We start from the raw sequence: 19,596 nt of genomic DNA, 5'->3' as shown, positions 1-19,596 counted from the left end.
TTATGTAATAAAATTCAAAAACATAGAAATAAAAGACATTTAAATTCGAAAATATTTAGTGAAATTATATAATATGTAATCTCTTACTAATATCCAATATGTAATACACAGGTCAGGAAGAAAAAAATATGAGGGGAATTAAATACGAATATGACAATTTTATAATTATTTATGATATAAATGACGTATAAATAAACTATGGTGTAATATTATATGCATTAAGTCGCCTATTTTTTTCTTGTAGATTTTATGTAAATGATGCATTATATCACAATATATTTATTTAAGAAAGTAATCCACAAATAGAAAGATGGGATGAGAGATGTTTTCTGCACTCCTTAAATGAAACAAATTTTAACAACCAGATACGATCAGTAATTAATAAAAAATACATTCATTAAGCATATATTTATTGATTTGTTTTCATTTATATATTTATTGATTTCGTTTTATATGCATTTGTTACATTTTTATCTCCGCTAACATATTTATTTCTACTTCCATTTTTATCTCCGCTTCACTTCTTGGCAGTAATCGTGATCATAGGAAAACTAGTTAAAAGTCCGTTAGACATCATAACTTCAAAATATAACTCTATTGCAAAATTTATTTTCTTGCTTTTGTGAGAAACGGACTCATTTTTTTTAGTTCACTTGTTCTGTAATGTTAAGTGAATGTTTGATTTATTTGTTTTTAAAATGCATTTTAAAATATAACACTGACTACAAATTCATTGCAAGCCAACAACAGTTCAATAAACTGGTGACATGAATGAACGAACGAATGAATTAATGAACATAATATATCGATGTCTTATATGTCAGTTAAGAATCTCTATTCTTTTACTGACATTTCACTCACTTGCGATATTCATATTGATGAAGTGTGCACCTATGTCACAGGATCTCTTAAGATTTTATATCGACAGGAGCATTTTTTATACCTATTGATTATTTATTCTGAACAATGTTGTTACAATACTTCATAAAATAAGCTAAATAAGTTGGATCGACTTTTAACTTTTGTATTCGCTTCATTTTTGGCCTTCGGAAATAGAAACTTAATATATCTCTATAATATTCTCAGTTTAAACGGTTGACTGTCCGTTGCCGAAGATCGTACTGATTTTCTCTCGAATTTTCTCACGGTTACTAGAACTTATTATATTTTTTCTCATCACAAAGATCTTCAAGAGAACTTAAATATTTTGTTTAAACCATGCAAAACTTTTTAAGATAACAAACATTATCTTATTTATTTTTTGTTTTTATTTATTTCTCCTTATATCTGTATCTATATTAGACATTAAATAAGACTATGTATTAAGGAGGAGCAAGTTATATTCAGTTTAGACTTTAAATTTATCTTCTCTTTACCACTTAATTGCTTCGTACACTTTTATATCCCTTAAGTTTGACAGATATGATGAACAGAATGCCTTTAGCATTAAGTCTGCCTTTTGTTTATCTTTTGGGCAAGAAAAAAAAATAAAATTAAACATAGCTAAACTAACGAACTGGAATGAAGCTTTAAAAACACAACAAAAGGAAATTCACTAAAGGTAGCAGTTATATCATCCACAGCATCATATCTTTGTGTTTGTCTTATAATACATATATAAAAATGATTACAAGAAAAACTAAATAATTTTGTGATATAAACCATATATTAAGTACATTTACAGCAGTTAATTTCTAGTTTTTACCATCCTAACCGAGCACCATAGCCGAGTCCGTAAGCGCCATAGGCTCCGTAAGGGACATAACGGGCAAGTGGAGCGGCGTATGAGTTATAGGCAGCTCCGTAGTATAAGGGAGAGGCGTAGTAGGCAGCTCTTGCAACAGGAGCAACGAAACTAGCGGCTACAGGAGCGGCATGTGCGACGACAGCTGGGGCAGCGTGAGCGATCAGAGCAGGCTCCTTGCGTACAACAGCGTTAAATCCTGAGTGTGCGTCAGCAGCGTAGTCCACAGTCCGACGACTGCCGTCAGATTCCAGCAAGGAGTACTGTCCGACCACGTTGTCACCCACACGAGTCTCGTGCTGACTCTTCACATCTCCGGTGTAAGGGTCCGAAACTCCGTATGAGAAGCTGTTGTAATTGGCACTGTTGATGGCGCTGCTGTGTGCTACTGCTACTAGCAGAGCAAAGACTGTGATCTAGAATATAAGACGCATTTTTATAACAACGCATGTAAACAATGTAAGACTTAACAATTTTAATAAGTTAAAAATATGATATTAATGATTCCAGTATAATATAAATTTACCTTTGAGAACATGGCGTACTGGTATCTGTGTAACAACTGATGACATAAATAAGATAATAGTCTTTATATAGTGTTTGTTATTTTAAGCTCGTTTATGCATATTCTTTAGGAATTTACACAAACAAAAAATGTTGTCATAAAAAACAGGAAGTAAAATCAATGAAAGTGATTACCGGCAATACTCGTACGTGTCGTATTTTGAATGTTATCGAAATCGTCCTATTTTTATCTTTTAAAACTTGCTGTATGACAGATTTATTCTTATTTTTTTTTAATAATGTCTTCTAACACAATTCTGAATGGGAGAATAAATTCCAAAAATAATAGTATTCTGCTTAAATAAAATTGTTAATAATATTGCACAACAGTAAAAAAACATAGTAACTTGCAGTAAACTTACTGGTGCTTGTACTTAGTCTGCTTTTGTAAAAGGACCTTGCAAAAAAGCTTATTGATATATACAATATTTTTTAAATTTAAAAATTTTCTTTTCTAAAATAAAGATACAAAACTTCATAGCATTCCACGAACACAGCGTGCGTGTGCCGGGTAGAAAGCGTTGCAGGTAGAGGAATTTTAACAGTGCCTGGGACTTAAGATCCAGGTGAGGATTTAAGAGGCCCCTTTCAAAAGCACGTTAAACACTCACCTCCACCGTAAATGCTCCTCTCTCTATTTAACCAAATTTGAAACAAACCTACTAGGGCTGCCTTTGAAGTGCGTTCTAAGAATGAATTGATGTTAGGTCTGGACAGGCCCAAATCTTTTAGTAGGTTGTAGAGAGTTTTAACTGTTATACACCTCGCTCTCACTTCTACCGCGTCAAAAATCATGACGAATGAAATTTATTCTCAGTGAGTTTGTTAGTGACGTTGGTTTCCCAAGGAACCATAAGTTATATTAGCACAATGCACTTTTAGTGCTATTAAATTAGTAATTGAATTTATATATGGTTGCAAACAAAATCTAACGAACAATAAACAAATATACATCTAAAAACAATCTTGAATTTTAATGGTTACACTGTAATTATAAACTATAATAATTTATTTTAAGACATTGTGTTTTTGGAATACGCAGGTAAATGTCTTTCTTAAAATAGATTGTTTTTGAATTGAGTTAAAAAATAATTGGGTGTACAAAACCAGTAATTTTTTCTCTTACAGCTTGTAATATGTTTTTTTTTTCATTAATATACAATCATATAGAAAAGAATCCTATATAAAGAATATAAATTCAACTCAGCCATCAGTCGCTTTACTGTAAACTAGAAAACATGTTCTCAAAGGTAAGAGTGTATTTGTTTTTGTATTAGGAATTTTTAATTCTTGTTTTTTGAGAAGTGACGCATTTTTATAATAATAATAATAATATTTATTCAAATTATAGATAATAGTCTTCCTGCTACTAGTAGCAGTAGCACACAGCAGCGCCATCAACGGTGCCAATTACAACAGCTTCTCATATGGAGTTTCGGACCCTTACACAGGAGATGTGAAGAGTCAGCACGAGACTCGTGTAGGTGACAACGTGGTCGGACAGTACTCCTTGCTGGAATCTGACGGCACTCGCCGGACTGTGGACTACGCTGCTGACGCACACTCAGGATTCAACGCTGTTGTACGCAAGGACCCCGCTCTAATCGCTCACGCTGCCCCCGCTGTCGTCGCACACACCGCTCCTATTGCCGCTAATTTCGTTGCTCCTGTCGCCAGAGCTGCCTACTACGCCTCTCCTTTATCGTACGGAGCTGCCTATAACTCATACGCCGCTCCTCTTGCCCGTTATATCCCTTACGGAGCCTATGGCGCTTACGGACTCGGCTATGGTGCTCGGTTAGGATGGTAAAAACTACAAACTCAACACTGTAATAGAACTTAATATATGCCTTATATGAGAAAATAATTTTCTTTTTGTTTTTCACAACTCTCCTGTATCTTACCGTGAAAACAGAAAAATGCTATTTTGGATATAGTAACAGTGCCACGTCTTAATCGTAATTGATTTACCGTACCTACCTTTATATATTCAAAAAATGCACTTTACTTAATTCCTGGTTCTTAATTGGATAAAGACGTTTTGTTTAGAATTTATTCTTTTATTCAAAATAAATACTAACTCACTAAGCTCGACAATACCGTTCGAACCGACAACTAAGATATTACCAAGTAACGCAACACCTGTAACAAAGTCGGTAATAAAAATAGAAAGAATATTCTACGTTTTAATTTTTATTTAACGATCCACTTCTGATCGTTTTTGATAGTTCAGGTTACAGAATCATGTCTTAAAAATCGAAATATTTTTAGTTTTTCCCGTTCTAAGGAAATACAGAATATTTTTTTGCCTTGGCATTGCACTAGTGGATTACTTTTTTCTAATCTATCTATATTACATACAAGAACTGCAAACATGGAAAACTAAAGAGGGGATAATTTGACTTGTTTAGTTTTATTTAACTGTAGCCTCCTTGGATTTTATTTAATATTATAATATTATCAGTCATCTTTGTATTTAGTCACTCTCAAATTTCTTGGATACTTTTGAGTGTTAAATATTTATCCGGTGTGTCCTCCATCAACACGACACTGGCAGAGTATACTGTGCACGTCTTTGCATGGACAAAGGCCACATTTAAAACAACCAACCAACCAACCAACAAAAAAATTATCTGGTTTTACTTTTACGCTACGTAACAATTTATAGCCTTTTACTTGTTTTATCCCTTAACATATAAACAACTTTAACAATTACCAGACCTAATACATTTTTTGTATAAATAATAATATATGGTAATCTAATAATAAAAATAAATTTAATTAAATTTTAATACCTGAAAGAAAAAGTTTTATGTATTATATGACCCGAAGAATATAAATATTAAAATATTTTTTCCACGTAACTTGAGAATTCTATTGTTAGTAGTACGATAATAAGTACCAAACATTATGAGATCTTATTCATTTTATTATAATGTTACAAAATATGACAATATATATCCAACTTTCATCATATGTTCAAATTTTTATTGCCTAAAATCCTTTGATAATATACAAAATAAAAATACTGGTTTATAGTTTTCACATTTTTTTTATTACAAAGCTTAATATTCGTAATTTATAGGAAAACGTAGATTAATCGTCTTGTAACCAGGTAATTTAAATATTACTTGAAAAAAACACTACAACGTCTAATTTTTAAGTAAAGTAAAGATAACCATTTGTGTCTACGTTATAAAATATGATGAACTTTCAAATGAAAAACAAATTATTTTCATTGAAATGGTTTGTAATGACCAAATTGGTGTACTATTTCGGTACACATTGAAGCTTTGTTATACAAACATAGCCGAGGCATATCTTTATAGTGTCACAATGGTGATAAGTACCAAATGCTGTCAATGAGCCATTGTTTAGAATGGGAAAGTGTATACGACTCCACATGCCTTGCACCATAGGTTTGATTTGGAAAAGGATTTTACATATAATCAGTCCGAAGACAATCTCTAACTTTAAAAAATAAATATTTTTAAGTCTTAATTGTATTTCTGCTAGTATTTATGAGCTTCATGGATTTTTCTTGCATCCTTCGCAACCACAAAATGTAAATTTTAATTGCATTCCGAATATAATTTAAAACACAAGTCCAACAACATTACATGCTCTTTCTTATTGTAATTCCTTACTGTATATTAAAAATCCTAACACGCCACCTCTCTCCTATTTAAATACAATTATATATATTCTTGAATTTAAAAATAATAATATATATTATAATATAGAATATCATAACATGTGAAATGAATATATCTATTTTTAAACCATAGAGATTAGTTATAGGTATGTGATAATGCTGTTTTATTCAAAAACGCCTTATTCCTAGTGATTTGGTTTCAACTATAAAATAAAAAGAGAACTCAAACCCATTGTAATTAACATTTTAAATAGTTTCAAATCAAAAGGATCAAATGTTATAACCTCCCTCCCTTTTTCATATTTTAACCAAGGATTTACACTCGCGTACGAGTCGCGAGACGAGGCACGAGGCGAAGCACAAGGTGACAGTTTAAAAAGTTGCTCGAGAGTGTAAAATACCGTTCTTATTACGAGTGTATTGAGACTGGAATCGTTTGTAAATCCCGGGTGTGCGAGTGTAAATCTCGGGTAAGATAGGAACTTGAGGTTCATGTATTAAATAAAGCAAGAATATATTTTCAATTATATTTTAATAATCAATATATACATATTATAAAACAAAGTCCCTCGCCGGGTCTGTCTATCTGTCTGTTCGCGATAAACGGAAAAACTACTGCACCGATTATCAAACAGCTATCACCACTCGATAGCGTGATTCTCGAGGAAGGTTTTAGTATATAATTTGTTAAGTTTTTATATTTACTTGGGTGTACATTAACGATATTTTTTGAAGATGTCGGGAAGACATGAGCCGTCTGGAGCTTTTAACGAAAACGCTGCCTGAAGTGTTTGAGATACAATAAAATAATATATGTGGCAAAAGTCCGCGGTGGCATAAGTCTTATACCTTAAGGATAACATACTATATTAATTTCACAACTTTCAAAAATTGGCATTCCTAAAGAATTTATTGGAAAGCTATTTACATAAAAACGGTATTAAGTCTTATTAAAATAAATTACTTCGTTTTCAAGCCTACATCAGTATCGGTAAATTAACTTTTCAATCATTTAAATCGGGCGTATTATTTAAAAGTTATCATAATATAAGTTTAATAATCCTCAAAATGAAATAGGCTATTTTATTTATTATTTTGTAAAGAGCCTGTGCGAAGCCGGGGCTGGGACCTTGTTAAATATAGTTTTAACATATGAAATAATTAAACATCATTCACTATTTAATACGAAAGCGAATATGAATATAAACAAGTGTGTATATTTATGCTACTTCCTAGTGAACGTCGGCTCGCGTAATTGTTCCAAAAGTTCCTGTACTAAATATTATAACACGTCATACGCAGACTTCAAAAAATAGTACTATATAAAGATCGTGGATTCTGTGAAGACATCAGTTACTAAACAGACCTCAAACAATACAATATGTTCTCCAAGGTGAGTTTACCAGAATGTGCTTTATTCTGATAGAATAGAAAAGAATTATTTTTTGTTCATTTATTAAGTAATTCGTTTTTATGAATAACAAACTATTTTATTTTATTTATTATTAATTTTCAGGTTGCAGTCTTCGCTCTACTGGTAGCAGTAGCACACAGCAGCGCCATCCACGGTGCCAATTACAACAGCTTCTCGTACGGAGTTTCGGACCCTTACACCGGGGATGTGAAGAGTCAGCACGAGACCCGTGTGGGTGACAACGTGGTCGGACAGTACTCCTTGCTGGAATCTGACGGCAGTCGCCGGACTGTGGACTACGCTGCTGACGCACACTCAGGATTCAACGCTGTTGTACGCAAGGACCCTGCTCTGATCGCTCACGCTGCCCCCGCTGTCGTCGCACACGCCGCTCCTGTTGCCGCTAGTTTCGTTGCGCCTATTGCCAGATCTGCCTACTACGCCTCCCCCTTATCCTATGGAGCCGTATCCTCTCCTCTTGCCTACAACTCATACGCCGCTCCTCTTGTCCACGGTGCTATCGCTGCTCCTCTTGCTCGGTCTCTTCCTTATGGAGCGTACGGCGCATACGGACTCGGATATGCTGCTCGGTTAGGATGGTAAACACTAAAGACAAAATGCTGTGATTGTTTTTAATAAATGACTTTTAATATTTTTGTTTTTTATTCTTAATTTTTTTTTAGAAAGGTTCGAATAAAAGAGCAGATTTTATTTAAATCCCTAATTTTCACATAAGAGTCATATCAAAATGTGATTTTAAACTTGTTAATAGATAATACTTTTACCTTTATACATTTTTAAACAATTTTTTTTAAATATTTTTAAAAGTAACCTTCATTGTATCAAGTTCTGAGATTTACCAAAAAATATTATGTTACTTTTATGTTTATATTGTGTTTTAATGAATTGAAATTGAAGTTTCAATTTACTTTAGATTACTTTCTCGTAATCACTATCTTTGCGAATGTTGGATTAAAATATAGTGTTAATTTTTTTCGGTAGTATAAATAGGTTAGTTTAAAAATGTATCTACTAAATGTTAATCGTAATTTTAATAACCTGATAATCTGTTATTATGTATTTATTATTTTAATTAATAAAATAATAAGTACATTTTAGACTAGGCCTTCAGTAAACTTTTGGGATTAAAAAATTGTTTCTCATTATGAAAAAATTATTTAAAAAAAATACTTTCCCTTAACACATTAAAACTTCATGGTGAATAATTATGTAAAGCGACTATTGCTATAACTACACATCCTTATGACTTTGAGTATTATTTTTTTTTTATTAAATGAAACAATAAACTTATATGTTTTTATAATGTATGTTCCATGGTACAATTGTTTAATCTTACCTTTAATAATCTCTTCCAAATTTAGTTTGGCATAATCAATTCGATCTTGACATGTGCAAATTAAAAAAAAAACAACTTTTACACCTCACATTTTCATAAGAATTTGTAGCGACCAGTTTTTAATTATGGAATCTAATTTTAGTTTTGATTACAAACATCGAGTATTTTAATTTACATGAGTAAATAAAATAGAAATAAGAGGTTTAGTATCCATGCATATATGTACATAATATATCTTATATATGTAAATATATGTATATTTATTATCTACCATTAAATATTAAAATAATGGCACTAATTATAAGCAAAAATTCGAAAATATAAGACAGAAAGTCCTTCAATTATTTGACATACCTACATGTCAGTAAGATATCCTCATATTTTATTTAAAGCATAAATTTTTCTCACATAATTATGGTTAATTAAAAGCATTTTCAGTAATGTCATATTACCAGTTCATTAATCTCACAAAAAAAAAGTTTCAAAAAAGAAATCGGAGAACTCTTATCATACGAAACGGTATTAAATCCTCCTTCTAAAAACTCATACGCTACTTCTCTTTACAATGGTTCTGATGTGTCAGTTAAGAAGACCACATAAACAAGCTAAGTAACACTTTATGGTGATGGACAAAAAATTTATCTTACTGGTGAAGTTACTAATCTATACATATAATAAAATCGTTCACGGGGTCAATTCTGTACATTGAAAATAAATGAGGATAAATCCCTATAGGGGTATTCCTAGAAGAAACATGTGCCAAAAATATGATTTTTGAAATTTTTGTCTGTATGTCTGTCTGTTGTACACTTACAACTTCAAACTACTGGACGGATTTCAATCAAATTTTAAAAGGGGGTTGCTGATCACCCGATGCAACATTTAGGGTACCTTTTACCGCGGAAAAATGCCTCATTCCCACGGGAATAATTTTAAACTACTTTGAAGCAAACTTATGTAAATTAACTTGCATTGAACACTTAAATGGTTTAATAATGACATGTAGTATTTTTTTAATGTACTAATTTTCGAGGGAAAATTCAATCCAATCGGCCCAGTGGTTTAAAAGTTTTTATACCAATGGCAGCGCCACCTACCGGAATCAGTTGTAATCATCCCGAAAGCTAATTACATACATATACAAGATAATTATATAAGATAATTAAATCATATACAAAGCAGTTAAAATTTTACAAAAGATGCAAATTTTAAATTGTATTTAACAGGAATTAAAAATCGATAGACAGGTATACACCACAGCGAAGTAAACAAATTTATATTTTGACACTATGCCGACAACAGTGTTACCTACCGGGTCTAATAGTAATAGCATTTAGAACTAAAACAAAACTCTGCTACTTATATAGATAAAATTTCAATCAAATCAGCCCAGTCGTTTAACAACTTTCACACCAATAGCAGCGCTACCTACCGGGTCAAGCTGTAATAATCCCGAAAACTAAAAAAATACTTATAGGTACATACGAATTACCACCATACTTACGCCCGTTTTTCTTAGGCCTTATCAATGGTTGGCAAAACACGATTAGATCGTTCTTACTTACAGTGCGTTCACGTACACACCCTGAACTTGTATGAAGAAATTTTGTATTAAGGTACTTTTTCTACGCGAACAAAGTCGCGGGCACAGCTAGTGCATAATAAACAACGTGGTCATGGAAAAACATTAATATCAAGACTACAATTTTGTACATTTAATGCTTGTTTTATAACTTTATTAAAAAAATTTTAGTTTAGTACTTTTTTTTGACATACAAAAATATTTTATGGAATGGCTTTCTTCTATATCGTACTATTTAAAAATGGATTTATTATGCCATGAATCATCATTGTAACATACTGGAATCATCGAACATATTTCACATAAGAGTAACTATCTAAAGTTAGAAAAGAAATGAAGTGTTCATTTATTCTCTTATTTAGGGACTTTGTTTCTCTGAGATCTGTAAAAAAAACACATAAATTAACGTAAATTAACTCAACTCAACTCAAGAAACAATATTGTACAATTTCAATTTTTTCTATTTGAACAGTTGTGATGGTAAATATTTAGAATTTTCTCGTTTTCCGTAGAACGTTGTTCCAGTTTAAAAGAATTTTTTTACTATTTCAAATTTAATTTATATTTTAGTTACTGTAACCCAACCATCTATAATAATAATCTAAAAACATTGGGTGTTCTCTATGATTTATAAATGGAAACCTTTCTTTGTCAATATTTAATTTAATGGAGATGAAAAAGAAAATTAATCAAAATGAGAAAATAGTACTAAATTATTAATATAAAACGATTATTATTTGATGAAACTATTAAGTACTTTTCATAACCGAAAATATAACAACAAACCTGTTTGTACGCCATCATGACACAGAATCTGATTTACGTATCCCATTTATAAATTAAAAATAATTCAATGTTTACATTGATCACAACTTTAATCATGTAATTATATAACGAATGTATTTCCTCATAACGTAGGTCAACATTCACCAATCTTTCACAAGTTCCTACATCAAAACTATCGCACTATATAAAGGCCGATACCATTTAGAGGTTATCAGTCATTTATTAGACACAACAATACCACAATGTTCTCAAAGGTAACAAGAGATTTTCTTTTAAAAATTTATTCTATCATCTCTAAAGGTCTCTTCTTTTATACTAGAGACTATAATGTTGGTACTTTATTTAAATTATCCGATACGTTCTTCTTACAGGTCGCCATTTTGTCTCTGCTGGTAGCAGTAGCACACAGTAGTGCTATCCATGGGGCTGACTACAACAGCTTCTCGTACGGTGTATCTGACCCCCACACCGGAGATGTAAAGAGTCAACACGAGACTCGGGTGGGTGACAATGTTGTCGGACAGTACTCCTTACTGGAATCTGATGGTACTCGGCGGACTGTAGACTATGCTGCTGACGCCCATTCAGGATTTAATGCCATTGTACGCAAGGACCCAGCTCTCGTCGCCCACGCCGCTCCAGCAGTCGTTGCAGCACCCGTCGCACACGCTGCTGTTGTTGCTGCTCCAGTTGCTCACGCATCCTCTCTTGTCCATGCTGCTCCCTTGGCGCTGGCTGCCCACGCCGCCCCTGTAGCCTATGCTGCCGGACCCTCCGTGTCACACTCCGCCTACTCCACCTCCGTAGCTCACGGAGGAGTCGTTTCTGCTCCTATTGCCCATGCTCCAATTGCCGCTCCCCTTGCCTACGCTGCTCCCTTGGCTCACGGTGCTGTTTTGTCCCATGGTGCCCTCGCCGGTCCCCTAGTCCATGGTTTAGCATATGGCGTTCATGGTCTTGGACACTACTAAATATCGATATAGGAATTTATTTATGTAACTAAATAATTAATTATAATGATTATGAAATGTGAATGTTACTACTGTGAACAAATATAAACTTTTTCTTGTATATATATATCAATTTTTATTGTATATTAAAACCTAAAAAATATTAATATATGCATCATAATGCAGTACTACCGCCTATGAAGTCTTGGTAAGTCATTCAACATCACTAACGTCTGATGCTATCATAGAGTATAGAATAGTTTTAGATTCCTTTTAATATCAACCCAAAAAATAGGAATTTATGCATAACAATCCGTACATGACTCCAATCAAAACAAGTCAATCGGGGGAAAGAGTAGTCTATTGTTTATTGTTATCACGAACCCCAATATTTGGTTTTAGTTTATTATGTGTTACCTAAGATAGGCGACCAATTTTTTTTTATGAGAAAGGTGGAAAACGAGTAGACAGCCTACTTGACATCCGCAACATAAAAGACGTTGCGGATGCGTTACCGACCTTGGTTGTTGAGGAAGGAGGAGGGTTGGGAATAAGGAAATGACAGGAAAGGGTGGGGGGAACAAGGAAAGAGCAACCAGCTCTCTTGCTTATTGGACGAAGCGCAGCCATTATTACTTCACGCGATCTTCTGTGTGAGGGTGGTACTTCCCCCCTATAGCCAGCCCATGTTCAAACTGTAACTTGCCCACAGCTACGCTTTACCACCTTAAGATTTTTAAATAAGGTTATAATAATACGTGAGTTTTAATAAAACATTAAATTCGGAAATTTTAATAACTGGTCGGAATTATTCTGTGGCAAGAACCTTATAAACGTGGTTGCTAGTTAAGGATTTTTAAGACATTAGATATCAAACTTTTAATATAAACTATTTGTATGGCATAAATAAATGTGTTTAAAAACATGTATTTACCCTTTTCTTATTAATTAAATAAAAAGTTGAGTGTAAATTAACATCGTTAGTGAAAAAACTAAGAACTAAAAGAGAAGAGAAAAAAAATATGAAAGAAATGAGAACTAAAGAGACAATTTTATTTCTGGAGCATTAATTATGGTGTTTATGTAATTACTTCGACACTTCTTCTTATTAGTCTCTACTTTTATATTTACGAATACAGTTAGGAAACCTAGAGCCATATTATTATTTTTCTTCTTACACCCAATTATAATCTTATAAAAGTCGAATGCTATTTATTAGAGCAAGCCTCATTTTAGGTCGTTTAAACTTAGTTTATTGCAGATTTTTTTTATTCAATAATTACTACTTTTATATGACATTGTGATGTACTATTCATTCATTATCACCACACGATATAATGGATCTTTAGACGTTTTTTCCGATATATTTACATGATTTACGATCCATAAAAGAATATTTTTTAAATAACAATTAATATGTGTTCGATTTGGGAGCACTAACTTATTATTCTTTTACAATAATAATCTTGTTCCTTAAAAACGAAATTCCGTTTTACCTAAAAGAAGAGATAAAAATAAAAAAAAACGTTACATTAGTCAATATAATTATATGCTCATGACAAAAATGAACATTATAATGAATGCGTATAATACATTCAAAATTTTGTAAATCATTAATATATTTTAACAAAAACAATTTTGTGACAGTTAACGTATCACATATTATTTTTTAACTTTTCATTGAATTTGAACATAATTTGTTTGATTGTTAAATCCTTATTGTTATTCTTATGTCATCAAACTACCGCCGTCCCCTTTACAAAGTTATGAATTATCCTCGTCGTCAGGAAAATAACTTATTGTGAATATTCAATAAAATAAATAGAAAATTAACTTAGTCTTAAACGTTGACAATATATAAATTAGTTTTCACAGCGTCACTCTTCCAGTAAATGTACTTTATTTCTTTTTAATATAATCAAGATCGAAATATTGATGAACTAAATTTTTACAACAAACATATTTATACTTAATAAACAAAAATCTGATTCAAATAGAATATTATTTAATTTTTATTTTTTTTACCTTAATTATGCAATATTAAAAAAATTATAGTTATACAGAGAATGTATTTCCTCATAACGTAGGTCAACATTCACCAATCTTTCACAAGTTCCTACATCAAAACCATCGCACTATATAAAGGCCGATACCATTTAGAGGTTATCAGTCATTTATTAGACACAACAATACCACAATGTTCTCAAAGGTAACAAAAGATTTTCTTTTAAATATTTATTCTACTATATCTAAACGTGATTCTTCTTTTATACTGGAGACTGAAATGTTGGTACTATATTTTAATTATCCGATACATTCTTCTTACAGGTCGCTCTTTTCTCTCTGCTGGTAGCAGTAGCACACAGTAGTGCTATCCATGGGGCAGACTACAACAGCTTCTCGTACGGTGTATCTGACCCCCACACCGGAGATGTAAAGAGTCAACACGAGACTCGGGTGGGTGACAATGTTGTCGGACAGTACTCCTTACTGGAATCTGACGGTACTCGGCGGACTGTAGACTATGCTGCTGACGCCCATTCAGGATTTAATGCCATTGTACGCAAGGACCCAGCTCTCGTCGCCCACGCCGCTCCAGCAGTTGTTGCAGCACCCGTCGCACACGCTGCTGTTGTTGCTGCTCCAATTGCTCACGCATCCTCTCTTGTCCATGCTGCTCCCTTGGCGCTGGCTGCCCACGCCGCCCCTGTAGCCTATGCTGCCGGACCCTCCGTGTCACACTCCGCCTACTCCACCTCTGTATCCCATGGAGGAATTGTCGCTCACGCTGCGCCTCTTGCCCATGCTGCTGTAGCAGCTCCCCTAGCCTACGCTGCCCCCTTGGCTCACGGTGCTGTTTTGTCCCATGGGGCCCTCGCCGGCCCACTCGCTCATGGTTTAGCATATGGCGCTTATGGTCTCGGACACTACTAAATATTGATATAGGAATTTATTTATGTACCTACGTAATTAATAATTATGACGATGGTTATGATTGTGGAGTGTAAGTGCTGTTAGCGAATAAAAGCTCTTTACTTCTACATGTTTTATTCTTTTAGAAATTCCGATATGGTCTTTATTAACTTACTTTGAAGGTCTCGTAATCTGAATGTTACATTGTTAGTTATATATATTGTGAATGTCGTATCCTTAACCACGTAATAGTTTTCCTTTCGTATATGCTTCATAGCTTTTACTAACCAAATTAAACCATATCAAACAGAAGAACTGTGTTACTTACAATTCTTTAGAAACATTGTAGTATTGAAATACCTCCTAGCGCCTGTAAGGCTGTGATAAAGTGCGCCATTTTGATAATTATTATAACACCATTCAGCATTTCAACATATATATACACATACTGTGATACCTTTACATCATTGAAGATCATACAAAATGTGCTCGCAATGCTCGTAAATTGAATTATCTCAAATCTTGTAATTACTATTCAATGCTATATGATTTATTTAACACTCTTTACATGTAACTTCTTGTTTTAATACTTTTGAGAACGTACGACGATAAATCGTTGTATAATGAACTTTTGTTGTACAATATAAGTGTAGTTTCTAAGAAACATTGCAATCGTCCACGCGTCCATTGGTGCCAAATGACCTTGTTAGAACGACCACCTAGACCTTCGACGGCCTTCTAAACGTATCAATTTTAATTAAATGTAAAAATGGTTGTTTAATTTTAATAATATCATTTGGATTTTAAGTAAACCAATGTATTGGCGAAGTCATTGATATTGAATAATAAATAAAAACAAAACATATAGTACGAGTAGAACAAAGACGTGGACGTTAAATTGTAAAAGGAAATGGTTTAGTTCTTCGAGGTATAACAATTTACGTAATAATTTTATTATTATTACGTATATATGACTATATAATGAACAACATGTGTGGCATATGAATATATGTTATTGTTATATTGATTTAATTTAATTAATTTTGGAAGAAATTGTAAATGGTGTCACTTTTTATTATTCGTCAGCATAAAAAACTCTATACCTAACATGAAATAACAATTATACTTAAAGAATTACTAATTAATTTTTATAAAAAATATAACTAAGAAACAAAAAAGCGATAAACAATCATATTACAGAAATAAATATGCCTACATTTACAACTGTCCCTTAGTTTAATACGGAGTATATTGTTTAGTTTTTAAAAGGGCCGATAGCAAAGTTCAAAGTTCAATGATCACCGATACTTTTCCTCCTAAAGCAGCGAATTAATTACAGTCACTTGCACGAAACTCAAAACAACTATACTATACTTTGAAAGACAAATTATTAAAAGTGTTTAATTTATAACAAATTATTAATTAACTTGACCTGACATACAAACGTTAAGCATTTTGTTTGGGTGAAATCATACAAATTAGTTTTCAATAGAGATATCTATTAACCAGTTTAATAGAAATTTTCTGTACAATTAATTGTCATGGACAATATATAAAAAAAAAATTGATGTCATTTTTGACATTTGGTTATTTTTAATGCACTTTTACAACATTTGTGTCAAATGAAAGGTATAGCTAAAAATAAAAAGTCGAAAATTAAATAATGTTAATATCGTTTAAAAAAAAAACAATTCTTTATTTACTAAAGCATAGAAATTTTTTTTTTTTCTCTTTAAAACATGCACTATCTGCTTATAACGGCAATTCATACTTTTTGTTATTCAAATAAAATATTCGTATTTTCTTAGACTAAAGATGCTTCTAGATAAAATTTAATTTATCAAGTTATTTAAATCAATTAATTTTACAGACAAGTGATTCTCAAAACAAGCTTTTAGGTTATATAAATATATTTTTCATATTAAAACTTAAACTTAGAAAACAAATACAATATGCGAAATTAAAAAAAATAGCGACAAAAGCAGAACATGAACCTGACAGCACAAGAACACAGAGTACCTTTACCACTGGTTGGTTAAAATTTTTCGAATAATTTTGAATAAAAAAGTGTGCTTTGTCCCACTAAAAGCATAGTTAACTTAAGAGCGGTTATAAATTAGAATATCACACACACGTTGACCTTTGTTACAATTTAATGAAATAGTCGACATTTTAAATTATGTAACTGATAAGATCTCCATCATAAAGTTATATAATATGTTAAAAAGAAGTAAATAACTATTTGCTTTAATACTTTGTAAATACAATATATTTTTTCACAAATTGATTCTAATATGGTAAGTCGTGGTGGCCAGGAGGTTATGACCCATCTCTCATGCATGAGGGCGCGTGTTCAAAACTTGGCAAGTAAAAATGTGATTTTTTCGAGGTATATGTACTTTCTTAGAGTATTTAGACACCAGTGACAGTCGGTGAAGAAAAAATCTGCTGGACTCATAATTTCAAATTATAAGTTTCAAACCGCCAATCCGCCATGAGCAAGCGTGGTGATTAATGCTCTAACCTTCTCCACATGAGAAGAGGATTTCACTGAGCAGTGGTCACCGATAATCTAATGATATGATGGTAAATAAATTTAGTGTATTACAAAAATCACACTATAGAATTTTTACATTAAACATTGTTCGCACTGTTTTAAGTTTAGAAAAAAATACGAGTATATATCTAAATATTAAGGAAGGCCTACAAACACAAATATTTTCACTAACAACCGATAGTTATAAGGTAAAGAATATTTATATGTGTAATATAATATGATAAATAAAATTATATAATAAATCATATCACAGTGAAAAGAAGTCAAGACAGTTCGTTATATTAATACGGTCCAAAACAAACATTACTTTACATATATAAATGGCCATAGCCACAATAATAACTTAAAAATATTATCTTATAATATAAAAATAATACTATATTATTATTTAAACAAATGTTTACAATTTTAAACGTAAGTCTTAAGAATATTTGGATTAAAAATTAATTTATAACAATTTATGAAATAGGCGCAAGGACGTCGAGCCGCATTACGTCGTGATCAGGTTTATTTGCGGAAATGTGAACCTTTATTACATACCATAATTTACATCTTCCTGTGATATTTAGAAAAGTCAGAGCAATGATAATATTGATTGGAATGTACTTTATATATAATTATGATTAATTCATTCCTATTACAATGTAGTTGGGGAATAATTTTTGAATATTTTTTTTTATTTAAATTATTATATGCAAATAATAATAATATTATTTAATTGATGACGCTTGATATATGACTGCATAAATTTATATACGGTAAACATGAAATTACGAACCATTGTATTGTAATTTATTTATTTATATTTAATTGAAAAATATTAATTAAAATATCCTCTATATGCATATCAATAATACTGTATCATGTCAATTGATAAACTTTTATTTTAATAAAATCTTCGTCCCAAGCTATCACAGTTAAAATGTTACCAACAACTGTCCTAGATTTCATAATTCAAGGAGATCATAAGAAATTATGTTTAATATTGTACGCAAACAATTTTGCTCACTTCTGATGCATTTGTAATCATTTTTTGTTAATTAAAACTTTTCTTACTATTACTTATTATTAAAATTTTTCACATTCACGACTATTGATCTAAATTTTTATTTGTTTATAAAAAATATTGCAATATAAAAAAAATATATCATCATCCGATTTCTTTTAATTGAGATTATATGTTTTAGAACAATAATAATACTGAAGATAATTTAAATCAATCAAAATTGAATAAAACAGCCCTAACGAGGACAACTGATCTGAATATATACGGACGTACATATATACATATGTGTATGTATTATATGTATATCTTCTCAAATAATGGTATGTTAATCCCGTTTCTTCAGAAGAGCAATTTACTATAATATAAAACATCTGCTGCCGAATAAAAATAGTATTAACATACCAACCACAATTCAGTAATATATTCTGAATTTGGACCGAATACGTGACGGGTTAACCAATGGGAAAAATAAATACCATAATTTCTACCAACCGGACGCCATGTGTCGACTCATTTTGGCAAACAATGGTATCTTAATATTCATATCATAATTTCGAACGAAAAAGGAAGAGATAAAAATTGCAAAATGAAACACGCACGATCTTGGTAATATAAGATAAACCTGAAAAGAAATTTTATTTCTTAACCAGCAAGTTCCCATACATCTGTTACACATAAAACGAGATTTTTTTTTAATTTGTGTTGATATAAAAAACATTGGTATTGCTATTTTAACTGTAATACAACACACATCTAGTTTTAAAAATCCAACGTGGAAACTATTTATAATGGATTTTCTTTTTAATAATTTGGTAAAAAATATCAATTTATAATCAATATATAATATCGTAAATAAAACTCAATATGTATTAATAATTTGTTGTTGAATTTTATATTATAGAACCTCTAACTCCTACAATGTAACAAATGACGTTAGTTAGTTACCCAGCATTAAATGTCGGGCCGAGTAATTTCTTTATACTTTCCTTAGTAAACGACCTTGCGTTTCCGGATCCATCGCTACCACATTAGTGTACACATTTTAAAGATCAACTTGAGGCACGCCCT

General features: G+C 31.7%; 4 protein-coding genes across 4 annotated transcripts; 3 read left to right on the top strand and 1 right to left on the bottom strand.

Annotated features, from left to right (window-relative positions):
* Positions 1 to 1,647: 1,647 nt before the first annotated feature.
* LOC116779547 (larval/pupal rigid cuticle protein 66-like) lies at positions 1,648 to 2,301 on the bottom strand. The gene is made up of 2 exons (XM_032673896.2): positions 2,271 to 2,301; positions 1,648 to 2,160 (listed from the first exon to the last, which is right to left on the bottom strand). The coding sequence occupies exons 1-2, from the start codon at positions 2,280 to 2,282 to the stop codon at positions 1,702 to 1,704; spliced, it is 471 nt and encodes a 156-aa protein (XP_032529787.2). The 5' UTR covers positions 2,283 to 2,301; the 3' UTR covers positions 1,648 to 1,701.
* Positions 2,302 to 3,546: 1,245 nt separating this feature from the next.
* On the top strand, positions 3,547 to 4,148 carry LOC116779555 (larval/pupal rigid cuticle protein 66-like). The gene is made up of 2 exons (XM_032673906.2): positions 3,547 to 3,558; positions 3,660 to 4,148. The coding sequence occupies exons 1-2, from the start codon at positions 3,547 to 3,549 to the stop codon at positions 4,116 to 4,118; spliced, it is 471 nt and encodes a 156-aa protein (XP_032529797.2). The 3' UTR covers positions 4,119 to 4,148.
* A 3,072-nt stretch (positions 4,149 to 7,220) lies between these two features.
* On the top strand, positions 7,221 to 8,031 carry LOC116765265 (larval/pupal rigid cuticle protein 66-like). The gene is made up of 2 exons (XM_032654695.2): positions 7,221 to 7,356; positions 7,480 to 8,031. The coding sequence occupies exons 1-2, from the start codon at positions 7,345 to 7,347 to the stop codon at positions 7,978 to 7,980; spliced, it is 513 nt and encodes a 170-aa protein (XP_032510586.1). The 5' UTR covers positions 7,221 to 7,344; the 3' UTR covers positions 7,981 to 8,031.
* Positions 8,032 to 11,318: 3,287 nt separating this feature from the next.
* LOC116779355 (cuticle protein LPCP-23-like) lies at positions 11,319 to 15,093 on the top strand. Its single transcript, XM_032673611.2, has 4 exons — positions 11,319 to 11,356; positions 11,474 to 12,066; positions 14,198 to 14,261; positions 14,381 to 15,093. The coding sequence occupies exons 1-4, from the start codon at positions 11,345 to 11,347 to the stop codon at positions 14,984 to 14,986; spliced, it is 1,275 nt and encodes a 424-aa protein (XP_032529502.2). The 5' UTR covers positions 11,319 to 11,344; the 3' UTR covers positions 14,987 to 15,093.
* The last annotated feature ends 4,503 nt before the right edge of the window (positions 15,094 to 19,596 follow it).

The sequence above is a fragment of the Danaus plexippus genome, chromosome 2 (genome assembly GCF_018135715.1).
Source record: "Danaus plexippus chromosome 2, MEX_DaPlex, whole genome shotgun sequence".
Taxonomy (NCBI): domain Eukaryota; kingdom Metazoa; phylum Arthropoda; class Insecta; order Lepidoptera; family Nymphalidae; genus Danaus; species Danaus plexippus.
This window is presented reverse-complemented; position numbering and strand designations above follow the sequence as displayed.

Bases quoted from the DNA above. Each gene is read 5' to 3' on its own strand.
- LOC116779355 (XM_032673611.2), top strand. The intron at 12,067-14,197 runs CTACTAAATATC...CACTATATAAAG, and splicing joins GGCGTTCATGGTCTTGGACA to GCCGATACCATTTAGAGGTT. The intron at 14,262-14,380 runs GTAACAAAAGAT...TTCTTCTTACAG, and splicing joins ATACCACAATGTTCTCAAAG to GTCGCTCTTTTCTCTCTGCT.